This window comes from Salvelinus alpinus, chromosome 35, assembly GCF_045679555.1.
Source record: "Salvelinus alpinus chromosome 35, SLU_Salpinus.1, whole genome shotgun sequence".
Lineage (NCBI taxonomy): Eukaryota > Metazoa > Chordata > Actinopteri > Salmoniformes > Salmonidae > Salvelinus > Salvelinus alpinus.
In genome coordinates this window covers 12083980-12097227 of record NC_092120.1, presented here as the reverse complement: position 1 = coordinate 12097227, position 13248 = coordinate 12083980, and the positions used below count along the sequence as shown (strand labels likewise).

Below are 13248 nucleotides of genomic sequence, written 5' to 3'. Positions count from 1 at the left end.
GGATGGATGGATACTGTGGATGGATGGATGGTAACTGTGGATGGATACTGTGGATGGATGGATGGATACTGTGGATGGATGGATACTCTGGATGGATGGATACTATGTGATGGATAGATACTGTGGATGGATACTGTAGATGGATGATAGATAGACTCTGGCAATCACAACATTCTTATTGGCAGACTCAACAGCCTTGGTTTCTCAAATGATTGCCTCGCTTGGTTCACCAACTACTTCTCCGATAGAGTTCAGTATGTCAAATCGAAGGGCCTGTTGTCCGGACCTCTGGCAGTCTCTATGGGGGTGCCACAGGGTTCAATTCTCGGGCCGACTCTCTTCTCTCTATACATCAATGATGTCACTCTCGCTGCTGGTGATTCTCCAGATGAGCTTCAATGCCATACAACTCTCTTTCCATGGCCTCCAACTGCTCTTAAATGCAAGTAAAACTAAATGCATGCTGTTCAACCGATCGCTGCCCGCACCTGCCTGCCCGTCCAGCCAGCATCACTACTCTGGACGGTTCTGACTTTGTATTTGTAGTTGTCCACATATTCTTAGGTGTCTGGTTAGACTGTAAACTCTCCTTCCAGACTCACGTTAAACATCTCCAATCCAAAATTAAATCTAGAATCGGCTTCCTATTTCGCAACAAAGCATCCTTCACTCATGCTGCCAAACATATACTCGTAAAACTGACCATCCTACCGATCCTCGACTTCGGCGATGTCATTTACAAAATAGCCTCCAATACTCTACTCAATAAATTGGATGCAGTCTATCACAGTGCCATCCCTTTTGTCACCAAAGCCAAATATACTACCCACCACTGCGACCTGTATGATCTCGTTGGCTGGCCCTCGCTTCATACTCGTCGCCAAACCCACTGGCTCCAGTTCATCTACAAGTCTTTGCTAGGTAAAGCCCCATCTTATCTCAGCTCACTGGTCACCATAGCAGCACCCACCTCTAGCACGCGCTCCAGCAGGTATATCTCACTGGTCACCCTCAAAGCCAATTCTTCCTTTGGCTGCCTCTCCTTCCAGTTCTCTGCTGCCAATGACTGGAACGAACTGCAAAAATCTCTGAAGTTGGAGACTCTTACCTCCCTCACTAGCTTTAAGCAACAGCTGTCAGAGCAGCTCACAGATCACTGCACCTGTAAATAGCCCATCCAATCTACCTCATCCCCATACTGTATTTATTTATTTATTTATTTATCTTGCTCCTTTGCACCCCAGTATCTCAACTTGCACATTCATCTTCTGCACATCCTACCATTCCAGTGTTTAATTGCTATATTGTAATTACTTTGCCACCATGGCCTATTTATTGCCTTACCTCTCTTATCCTACCTCATTTACACATGCTATATATAGATTTTTGTATTATTGATTGTATGTTTGTTTATTCCATGTGTAACTCTGTGTATGTGTCGAACTGCTTTGCTTTATCTTGGCCAGGTCGCAGTTGCAAATGAGAACCTGTTTTCAACTAGCCTACCTGGTTAAATAAAGGCATAAAATAATTAAAAATAGATAGATACAGTTGAAGTCTGAAGTTTACATAAACCTTTTTTAAACTCAGTTTTTCACAATTCCTAACATTTAATCCTAGTAAAAATTCCCTGTCTGAGGTCAGTTAGGATCACCACTTCATTTTAAGAATGTGAAATGTCAGAATAATAGTAGAGTGATTTATTTCAGCTTTTATTTATTTCATCACATTCCCAGTGCCTCAGAAGTTTACATACACTCAATTAGTATTTGGTAGCATTGCCTTTAAATTGTTTAACTTGTGTCAAATGTTTCGGGTAGCCTTCCACAAGCTTCCCACAATAAGTTGGGTGAATTTTGACAGAGCTGGTGTAACCGAGTCAGGTTTTTGTAGGCGTCCTTGCTCGCACACGCTTTTTCAGTTCTGCCCACAAATCTTCTATGGGATTGAGGTCAGGGCTTTGTGATGGCCACTCCAATACCTTGACTTTGTTGTCCTTAAGCCATTTTGCCACAACTTTGGAAGTATGCTTGGGGTCAATGTCCATTTGGAAGACCCATTTGCGACCAAGCTTTAACTTCCTGACCGATGTCTTGAGATGTTGCTTCAATATATCCACATAATTTTCCTACCTCATGATGCCATCTATTTTGTGAAGTGCACCAGTCCCTCCTGCAGCAAAGCACCCCCAAAACATGATGCTGCCACCCCCGTTCTTCACGGTTGGGATGGTTTTCTTCGGCTTGCAAGCATCCCCCTTTTTCTTCCAACCATAACGATGGTCATTATGGCCAAACAGTTCTATTTTTGTTTCATCAGACCAGAGGACATTTCTCCAAAAGTACGTTCTTTGTCCTCATGTGCAGTTGCAAACCGTAGTCTGGCTTTTTTTATGGTGGTTTTGGAGCAGTGGCTTCTTCCTTGCTGAGCGGCCTTTCAGGTTATGTCGATATAGGACTCGTTTTACTGTGGATATAGATAGTTTTGTACCCATTTCCTCTATCTTCACAAGGTCCTTTGCTGTTGTTCTGGGATTGATTTGCACATTTTGCACCAAATACATTCTTCTCTAGGAGACAGAACGCGTCTCCTTCTGGAGCGGTATGACGGCTGCGTGGTCCCATGGTGTTTATACTTTCGTACTATTGTTTGTACAGATGAATGTGGTACCTTCAGGAGTTTGGAAATTGCTCCCAAGGATGAACCAGACTTGTGGAGGTCTACAATTCTTTTTCTGTGGTCTTGGCTGATTTCTTTTGATTTTCCCATGATGTCAAGCAAAGAGGCACTGAGTTTGAAGGTAGGCCTTGAAATACATCCACAGGTATACCTCCAATTGACTCAAATGATGTCAATTAACCTGTCAGAAGCTTCTAAAGCCATGACATCATTTTCTGGAATTTTCTAAGCTGTTTAAAGGCACTGTCAACTTAGTGTATATAAACTTCTGACCAACTGGAATTGTGATATAGTGAAATAATCTGTCTGTAAACAATTGTTGGAAAAGTTACTTGTGTCATGCACAAAGTAGATGTACTAACTGACTAGCCAAAACTATAGTTTGTTAACAAGAAGTTTGTGGAATGGTTTAAAAACGAGTTTTAATGACTCCAACCTAAGTGTATGTAAACTTCCGACTTCAACTGTAGATGGATAGATACTGTAGATGGATGGATAGAGAGAGCGGGATTTGCCTGTGAATTACAAGGCTTGTCTGAAGATAAAAATAAATAATGAAGACGAGGCAGACATGTAGAGGATAACATTAGTGTGTGTCTGATCTCTCTCTCGCTGATAGCCTTTGGGGCATTTTTTCATCTCAAGTAGACACAAAGACGATGGATGACGCTCTCAGCGGTTCTCCCGATCGATCGGACGACCGCCTCAGTGTCTGTGTCTCGCATAGATCCCTGTCTGAAGTCTGGCCACCTCGCCCACTGTGGCGGGATGCCTTACAGGTTTAGGCCCAGACTGGTGGCAGAGGCACTTTTCTCCGAGATTGATACCAGTAAACAGAAAGTAATGGGTGCCAGTTATTTTTCTATGCATCACTGCTGTAGTGTGTTTGTGTTGTCAACATCTCTCGGTCCTTGAACATTTATGCGATATTTCAACCTAATGTTTAGATGCTCCCTTTGTCTCATTTTTAGAGAGCCTTCAGCCCAGGATTACTGAACATGTTTTCGCACTGACTTTGTACAGTATCACTTCTTCCTACAGTACAACTTTAGTTGACTCTCACTGTCAACTTGATTCAGCTCAACATCATTACTAGAGAGAGGAGCTGGTGGGGATGAGTTGGAGGCTTGATGCGCTGCCCGTGGCTGACAAACAGGCTTTAATCTGTGGGGACCCTTCCATGTGGAAGGTGTAGAGCACTCTTACGTAGGGTGACAATAGATGGCCCATCTCACAGGACGACCCGTCACTTTGTCTGAACCCTATGGGTGAGGAGGGCATCACAGCATCCCTTTGGGGCAAGTTGAGTGGCAGTGATGGCAGGGAGGGTCCTGACCTCCACTGACAGACACATCTCGCCCTGGATGCCATGGTGCCCCACATCTCCGCTCCCCTCACCCAACCTCTTTCCTCCTGCCCATGTAACTGTTCAGATAAAGACTATAAGGAGAGATTCCACGACACTGCCCCCATCAGTTTGAAATGCAAATTCCAGAACTAAGGGACTATTGGGGCCAAAAGGAAAGCAGCCAGCCGTCACTCCCTCTTGACCCGGCATGCTAATAGAGCTTTCTGAGACCCCCCTTGAGCCGCTCTCATGTTACTACTACAGGGCCTCTGAAATTCCCCATCAACTTCCACTGACATGTTGTTATTCAACAGCAAGTTTAAGTTTCTGTCCCTCATCTAGATCAAGTGTTGACTTCATTCACAGAACTTGGCCTGTCAAACCCTGCCAATATTGCAACTCTGACCCTGACATCCAAAATTGTTGCACTCCTGCCCCAACTGAACGTAGAATTCAGAAGTAACTGATAAAGAAGTGTTTAAAAACTACTGTGAAAGTAGTTACACCAGCAGAGGCTATAAACGGCCTGAAGCCTGCTGGCCTTGCTACATGTGGTTGAACTCGTAGAGGTGCTTTCAAAGTCTCCAGGCTTAAACTAAGTTAATTTACGCGCAACAGTAGGATGAACTCCTAGCACCACCAATAGTAGTCGTCTGAAAGTCACCCATAGAAATCTCCTCCGTATCCTGCGGGGTCTGTTCCCCAATTATTGCCCAATGCTCCTTGATCCCAATTCCAATTTGCCTCATCGGCATCTGTGTGGTTAGCCATTGGACATCTAATTAGCGAAGTTCCTCTGTCTGAGTGGGTCATGTAGAGAGTTGCCCCTGGGCAGTTGAGGGGCTTGTTGAGAAGTAGCATCTAACACAAAATCTACCGAAGGCGGAGAGTTGAGAATTCAGAGTGATAAGAGGAGCATCATACTTCCTGAAAACCATATGTGACTCATCAGCTGCATACAGTGCTGCCACACTGTGAGGACTCTGTAGGGGAGTGGATGTCTCGGGGTAAGAGGAGAGTTGTGTGTGAGACTAGAAAACGGTCTCTGTGCAGCAGCTAATCATCAGCCTTGTGATGGTGCATCATGGGACAGTGTTCAGATATCGACAGTCAGATGAACTCTCAGAGAGTAGGGTAAGGACGATGTTGCCCATTCTTAACAACGGGATCTTTTGTAGCGCAAGGTCACTCACAAAACGCATGTCTTGGATGAGTTTTCTTCCAATGATGTTGTTTTTGCACAGCAGAAAATGTATAAGGTGTTGGTCAAACTTGTTTGTCGGAATGAAAAGAAAGTTCTGAAAATAAATTCCTGAGGTAACCTCAGTCTTGAATAAACAATGTGCTTCCTCAGCTATGAGTTGTGAAGATCATTGGATCACTGAAAGTAAACAGACCAGAGAAAAGTCACGATAGCTAGGGGATACATGGTCAGAGAGCTAAACAGGCATTGCAGTGTTCCCTTTCCCAAATGAGGTAGACACACATCCACAAAGGCCTTCACACTCCGACCACACACACATTCTGCGGCAGATCATCTGGCCCCCTGTCCCTGCTCATCGCCATGGTGATGTGATAGTCCCCAGCAGAGCCCCGGGTGGGTAATGGTCCATGGCCAGAGACATGCACCCTCATTATGTAGGCCCATGTATACTGGGGGTGGACTCATTCAATTCCTACTTCTCTGGGGCCCTGTGGCATCCCAAGGCACAGAGGCGGGAGGTGAGAGGTGTTGGCTAGCTATTGCCCTGTTATCCAAAACAATGAAGGGATTAGCCTCCCCCCCAGTGGAACGGCAGCGGTGTTCAGTTTGTGAGGTCACAGCATGTCAGAGGGGATGGGTCTGCATTGGGATAATGCGCCTCGATTTAGTTTGAACGACAGGTGTTGGCAGAAAATAAACGTCCCTGGAGGAGATAGGTGCATAAAGCGGTTGATTTGAGGATAAAATTGACATTTAATATCTAATTGCGTCTTTTTATGGAACAGTGGTCCCTGGCCAAACTGAAGCTGGGTCATAAAGATTGACTTGTTTATGTACGAATTAAAATGGATTCCTTTTAAAGATGACACCGTGGCCTCATCCACCCCTCATAAAGGCTCCCATTTTCTCATCATGAAGTTTCCTTTTCGCACAGTGCTGTGAAAATCCCTCAAACCACCAGACTGAAGACATCTCATCAAACCACAGAACCAGCACTGTGGTCTAATCCAAATGAATGTCAGATAATCAATGTGAGGCCCTCAATTCCTTGCCCTACAAAGAGGCCCAACTGCCAGTATCTCCCAGATGGCTTGACAAGTCCAGTTCATTAAAAACAAAACGATCCCACACCTCCCATCCAAAACAGAACACAGAGAGAGAGTGTGGGTCGGGATAAGCAGTGGCTTATTTCCCATCGACAGCTGTCAGCTCATCAGCCTGCCTCCCCATTCACTCTGTAAAAGGCGATTGATTAGAGAAAGAAAACGGAGAGCAACACATTCCTGAAGGGTGCTGCATGGTTTACATGTTTGTGACCTGGCAAGTTTTGGCGGGTGGCATTTGGTGTGGCGGTAGCAGTTGGATCCTGGTATCGGGTTTTAGATCATGCCCCCTGTCGCTATTGAAATATCCCATTGAGAAGAAGCTGAAGAATTTACGGGTTGAGGCGATAAACAACATGAACACATTAGATGCTCCACATGCAGGGCAATTTGAAGGCAGTACCCAAATATATTTGTAAAACCACATCTTAAAAGACTGTTAAATGAAGCCATTGGCTTTATGGGGATTGAGCGTAGTGAGCCTCTGAGTCTCTGTCCCTTTTGTAACTTCCAAAGATGTTGACATTGTCACTGTCGACTGTCTATGCATGTCTTTTAAAGAGGGGGAAGTCGGCCCCTGCTCTCGCAGTGATGCTTACCATCACATCTGTCACTCACTCAGCATGAAAGTCTGGACGTGCCTCACATACAGTACGTTTCAAGTCTACACTATAGGGTTTTTTCTACCATGTCACTGTCATCAAGCCCTAGATAAAGGCTCCTTGCCAAATCCCCACCACCAGCACCCGTCTGGAAGTGAACCCCAGGACAACAGTGTATGCAGCAGATCAAAGGGACTTATGCTGATTAATATTACATTACTGTAGCTAGGACTGAATTGGATTACGTTGGGCATTTCGTCATAGCATTTTCCACTTCCACAAGCTCCACATCCATCCCCAGCTGTGAGGCTCGTCAACATGTGGAGAACGTCATAAACAGAAACGGCAACTCTTCAGGGTGCTGCTGATAAACACGCCAAGAAGCTCATCCACTCAGCGTCTTTGTGTGGAAATCTGTGGAAGGTCCAGAAGCCTCAGAGGGTCTGTAGGGTCAGTGCATTTGTTGGTCTGTCTTGCCTAAGCTCCTGCAGGCACTGTGCTTGTCTTGTTGTGAGTCATCTTTGCATTTTCCTGGCTTTATAGCCATTGGATAAATACTCTGCACTTGTCGATATTTGATCTCTGCCCAGTCTCCATAACCTTTGATTTTCGCACTCTACATGTTTATGATCGTTGGTCGAGTCTATGTATATTCATGAGAGCAGAGAGACAGTTATGCAAATAATTTCATAGTTTTATTGAGTTTTATTTAGCATGTTTTTAACTGCAACTTTACTAACAGTTTTTTTAAATTTCAAGATCCCTCAAGCATTTGCATAAGCAGTATAAATGTGAGCCTACTCTTTAACTTGATGGCATTGCTCAACCATCAGAGCATGTACTAAGATCTTAGTTCTTCAATGATAGATTCAGGTTAGATGGGGTGACAGTGGTGTTTGGCCTGCTCAGACAGGAAGCCACCGCATCATATCCTGTTTGCTCAAGCTGTCTGCCTCCTCTGAGAAGCCGAAAAGCTTGTGAGTTAATCCATTGGGAGTAATGTCCTCATATATCGCCCAGGCAGGACACGCAGGAGGCGGTAATTCATGAAGTAAACAGGAGCATACACCGCCTCCCCTCGATTTATGACACTGTGATCATCGCTTGACCTCATCGCTAAATGCAACCGTCTCCTCTGAATCAGAATGAGGCAGCCCGTTATCAATATTGATGGGGTTCATATCTCTGTTGACTTTGTTTTCGGCTCCCCATTTAAAAGCTGTGTGGCAGGATCTCATTGGTGCAGTACATCAATCTGGGCTGTGCTGAGTTGAAACCCTTAGAGGACACGCTGCCCTTATTAAGTTGGTGCCAAAACACAGGTCACAGCATTCTAGAGATTTAGTTGAACAAATCCCTGCGCAATCTGCGTCCATCTGTCCCGGTCTCATCTCAGAAATCAAGCAGATGTGGAAATTAGCATTTCGAGACAATTCAGGTCTGACGCATAGCTTACCTGAGTGATTAATATTGCAGAGAGCAAACTTTGCTCAAACTTGAATCTTCTGACCTTCTTACAGGAGCCGCTCGTTTTTCCCATCTAGTCAAACAATTTATAGTTTGTTTTGTATATTAGGTGAAAGTGGGTACCTGTCGCCTCCCCTTGGGCCTGGTGTCTTGGTGCAGACAGAGGGAGTCGCGTTCCCCTGTGGGGGCGGTGGTTAATTGTGTGAAGTCACCTGTGAAAGACTGAAGGCTGGGAGTAAATGAGCCAGGTGTCCCAGTCAGGGGCCCTTGTGGCCTCACCTCTCTCTCCGTTCCTGTCAGTCTCCCTCTCTCTCCCTTTCCCTCTGTGTTCACACTGCCATCACAGTTCAGCTAACACTCAATCACAATGCCGCACTGGCAGTGAGCATCGCATGCTAATGAGAGCTTAGCATCCAAACTCAGAAAGTTCCAACAGCTACTGTAGAACTTGATAGCAGAATTATAGTGATCATTATGAAGCCGATGCTGCTGTTGTAGTCATCCACATTAGCCTGTGACCGTTTTAACAGATATGGGTACAGCTAATGTTGGTTGTAGCTATGTTAACCTGTGTCTCACTCTCTCTCCTCTTCTAGGTGGTGGTGTGCCCGCTGTTGGCCATGCTGTTCTGGTGAGGTGTGGTAAACCCCTGCCAACATGAGGCTGGTGCCCGGGTCGCCTCGGCCCCTCCCCCTTCTGGAGGTGGGCCTGGCTCTAGCCCTCACAGTCCTCTTACCTCACCTGGCCATGGGAGTCACACCTTTCCCCCAGGACCTGGAGCCAATCAGCATTGTGGGGAGAGAACGTGAGTGCAAGCCCGTTATGATGCAATGTTGCTCCTTTGTTCAGGGGGGTATGATGTTTTGATGTACCGTTAAAGGGCAGCATCTTGTCAGTTGTATGTACACATATTTTGTCAGTCGTCTTACAGATCTACGTCAGTAATAGTATGACTTCTTCTAATACAGGGCTGCCCAACCCTCTTCCTGGATATCTACCATCCTGTGGGTTTTCAATCCAACCCTAATTTAACACACCTGATTCTACGAATTAGCTGCTCAACAAGACCTTAACTAGCTGAATCAGATATGCTAAATTAGGGTTGAACTGAAAACTTACAGGACAGTAGATCTCCAGGAAGAGGGTTGGGCAGCCCTGTTCAAATACATAATTACCACTATCGAAATAAAATAGCTATACATTTTAGCTATATGACATAATACAACATCTGATTGGGCCACACGTACAGCCCATCAGTGGCACCTAATCGATAGGAGGTGTGGTAAGGAGGTCCTGGCGTTTACAGTCGCCAGCCCCATCCTTTATTTAAGAGGTGACAGAGACTGAGGCCTGGCGCTTTAATTGATCTATCTGGAGGAGTGGACCATTAGCACAAATAGCCACACTAATAGATCTATATGTGGAGCCCATCTCAGGTGTAATGAGGGCCATTTGTCAGCAGGTCTGAAGGTGTCTGGGCGTCAGAACCCCTCACAACTCCCCAGGATGTCCATTATGTATGGTAATACATCCAGTGCCCAGCTCCACCGCCGGAATCATCTCCCTCGCAGAGGCTAATTGGAGGAACTGGGTTAGAGGTTTCCATGGCGACGTGGCGCCAAAAACTTTAAATGAAGTGAAAGTGCTGAGGAGTAATTAAAGGGACGAGAGGTCGCCGGGGTGGACTTATCCCTCTCCCTTTCTGCCCCACAGCGAATCACTGCTCTGCTTGACCCAATCACCCCCGAGTTAAAATCTTTAAACAGTCGAGTCGGACTTGCTTGGTTGGGGGAAAGATGCTTCCCTCGAGGAGATTGTAATTTCAGATAGTGTCCCATTTTAGAGGTCTGCTAATTCAGCTACAACTGCCAAGTTGGACGGGAAGGCCTATGCCAGGGGTGTCGAACTCATTTTTCCCAGGGGTCGGACCCCCTCCGACCCACGGGCCATATGTTTGATACCCCTGGCCTGAACAGTTAATGCAGCACTATGGGAGAGAAGATGGTCTACAGGCCAGATTTTGATTTAACTAGGCAACTCAGTTAAGAACAATTTCTGATTTGCAATGACGGCCTACCAAAAGGCATTAGGCCTTCTGCGGGGACGGGGGCTGGGATTTAAAATATTATAATAAATATATGACCAAACACACATCACGACAAGAGACAACACTACATAAAGAGAGAACTACGACAACATAGCATGGCAGCAACACATGACAACACAGCATGGTAGCAACACAACATGTCAACAACATGATAGCAACACAACATGGTAGCAGCACAAAACATGGTACAAATATTATTGGGCACAGACAACAGGGCAAGAAGGTAGAGATAACCTTACATCACGCAAAGCAGCAACAACTGTCAGTAAGAGTGTCCATGATTGAGTCTTTGAATGAAGAGATTGAGATAAAACTGTCCAGTTTGAGTGTTTGTTGCAGCTCGTTCCAGTCGCTAGCTGCAGCGAACTGAAAAGATGCGACCCAGGGATGTGTGTGCTTTGGGGACCTTTAACAGAATGTGACTGGCAGAACGGGTGTTGTATGTGGAGGATGAGGGCTGCAGTAGATATCTCAGATAGGGGGGAGTGAGGCCTAAAAGGGTTTTATAAATAAGCATCAACCAGTGAGTCTTGCGACGGGTATACAGAGATGACCAGTTTACAGAGGAGTATAGAGTGCAGTGATGTGTCCTATAAGGAGCATTGGTGGCGAATCTGATGGCCGAATGGTAAAGGACATCTAGCCGCTCGAGAGCACCCTTACCTGCCGATGTATAAATTACGTCTCCGTAATTTAGAATGGGTAGGATGGTCATCTGAATCAGTTAGTTTGGCAGCTGGGGTAAGAGAGGAGCAATTACGATAGAGGAAACCAAGTCTAGATTTAACTTTAGCCTGTAGCTTTGATATGTGCTGAGAGAAGGACAGTGTACCGTCTAGCCATACTCCCACGTACTTGAATGAGGTGACTACCTCAAGCTCTAAACCATCAGAGGTAGTAATCACACCTGTGGGGAGAGAGACATTCTTCTTCCAGACCACATGACCTTTGTTTTGGAGGTGTTCAGAACAAGGTTAAGGGCAGAGAAATCTTGTTGAACAATAAGAAAACTTTGTTGTAGAGCATTTAACACAACATCCGGGGAGGGGCCAGCTGAGTATCATCATCATCTGCATGTAAGTGGATGAGAGCACTTCCTACTGCCTGAGCTATCTTGTTGATGTAAATTGAGAAGAGCGTGGGGCCTAGGATCGAGCCTTGGGGTACTCCCTTGGTGACAGGCAGTGGCTGAGACAGCAAATGTTCTGACTTTATAGACTGTACTCTTTGAGAGAGGTAGTTAGCAAACCAGGCTAAAGACCCCTCAGAGTCACCAGATCTCCTTAGCCGGCCCACAAGAATGGAATGGTCTATCGTATCAAAAGCTTCGGCCAAGTCAATAAAAATAGCAGCACAACATTGCTTAAAATCAAGGGCAATGGTGACATCATTGAGGACCTTTAAGGTTGCAGTGACACATCCATAACCTGAGCGGAAACCAGATTGCGCACCAGAGAGAATACTATAGACATCAAGAAAGCCAGTCAGTTGATTATTTAAAAAAAAATCCCAACACTTTTCATAAACAAGGAAAAATAGAAAGAGGCCTATAACAGTTAGGATCAGCTTGATCTCACCCTTTAAATAAAGGACGAACCGTGGCTGCCTTCCAAGCAATGGGAACCTCCCCAGAGAGGAGAGACAGGTTAAACAGGTCAGAGATAGGCTTGGCGATGATAGGGGCAGCAACCTTAATAAAGAAGAAAGGGTCTAAACCATCTGACCCAGATGTTTTTTGGGGATGAAGTTTAAGGAGCTCCTTTAGCACCTTTAGCACCTAGTGACCACCTGCAGGGAGAAACTTTGTAGCGGGGCAGGGGGAAAAGAGGGAGGAATATCGGGGCTAGTCGCATTAGAAGGGGTGGGAGATGAAGAAATGTTGGATGGGCAAGGAGGCATGGCTGAGTCAAATAGGAATCCTGACTTAATGAAGTGGTGATTAAAGAACTCAGCCATGTGCTTCTTGTCAGTAACAACCACATCATCAACATTAAGGGACATGGGCAGCTGTGAGGAGGAGGGTTTATTCTCCAGGTCTTTAACCGTTTTCCTGAACTGCTTGGGGTTAGACCCACAGAGAGAGAACTGCTGCTTAAAGTAACTAACTTTGGCCTTCCGTATAGCCTGAGTGCACTTATTTCTCATTTGCCTGAACGAGAGCCAGTCAGCCTGAGTATGTGTGTGCCGAGCCTTTCGCCAAATGCAATTCTTGAGGAGGAGTAACTCTGCAAGATCACAGTCGAACCAGGGGCTGAACCTGTTGTTAATTTTAATTTCCTTTATGTGGGCGTGTTTGTTAACAATACCACTGAAAATATCAAAAAATAAGATCCAAGTGTCTTCGACAGAGGGGATCAAGCTGATTCTATACCATTTTACAGAGGCCAGTTCATGAAGGAAGGCTTGCTCATTAAAGTTTTGACAAATCAGGACAGGTTGTTTCACTGAGCAGCCATTACGAACGCAGGCTGTAAAACAGTGATCACTAAGGTCAATACAGAAAACACCAGACTGATACCGATCAGGATTATTTGTGGGGATAACATCGAGGAGAGTAGCATTTTTTGGGGTGTTTGGTAATAATCTGAGGAAGATTTCGGGAGTCCCATTGCTTTCGGACTTGGTCAGGTGGTTTAAGCATGTCCCAGTTGTTGCAGTGTTTTTGTTTTGTCCAGCTCTTGTGATAAACTTAGGGTCTAGAGATGCTTCCCGCTCCCCCCTCTTAATTTACACAGTTA

At 45.4% G+C, this 13248-nt stretch overlaps 1 protein-coding gene across 6 annotated transcripts in view; it reads left to right on the top strand.

The window, feature by feature from the left end:
• Positions 1-13248, top strand: part of LOC139564013 (semaphorin-6D-like) — a 151345-nt gene that overhangs the window by 96162 nt on the left and 41935 nt on the right. For all 6 annotated transcript variants that reach the window (XM_071383145.1, XM_071383148.1, XM_071383147.1 and 3 more), the window contains one exon: positions 9000-9208. In XM_071383145.1, the coding sequence (XP_071239246.1) occupies positions 9061-9208 (148 nt within the window). In that variant the 5' untranslated portion in view covers positions 9000-9060. The remainder of the gene's footprint in view (positions 1-8999; positions 9209-13248) is intronic.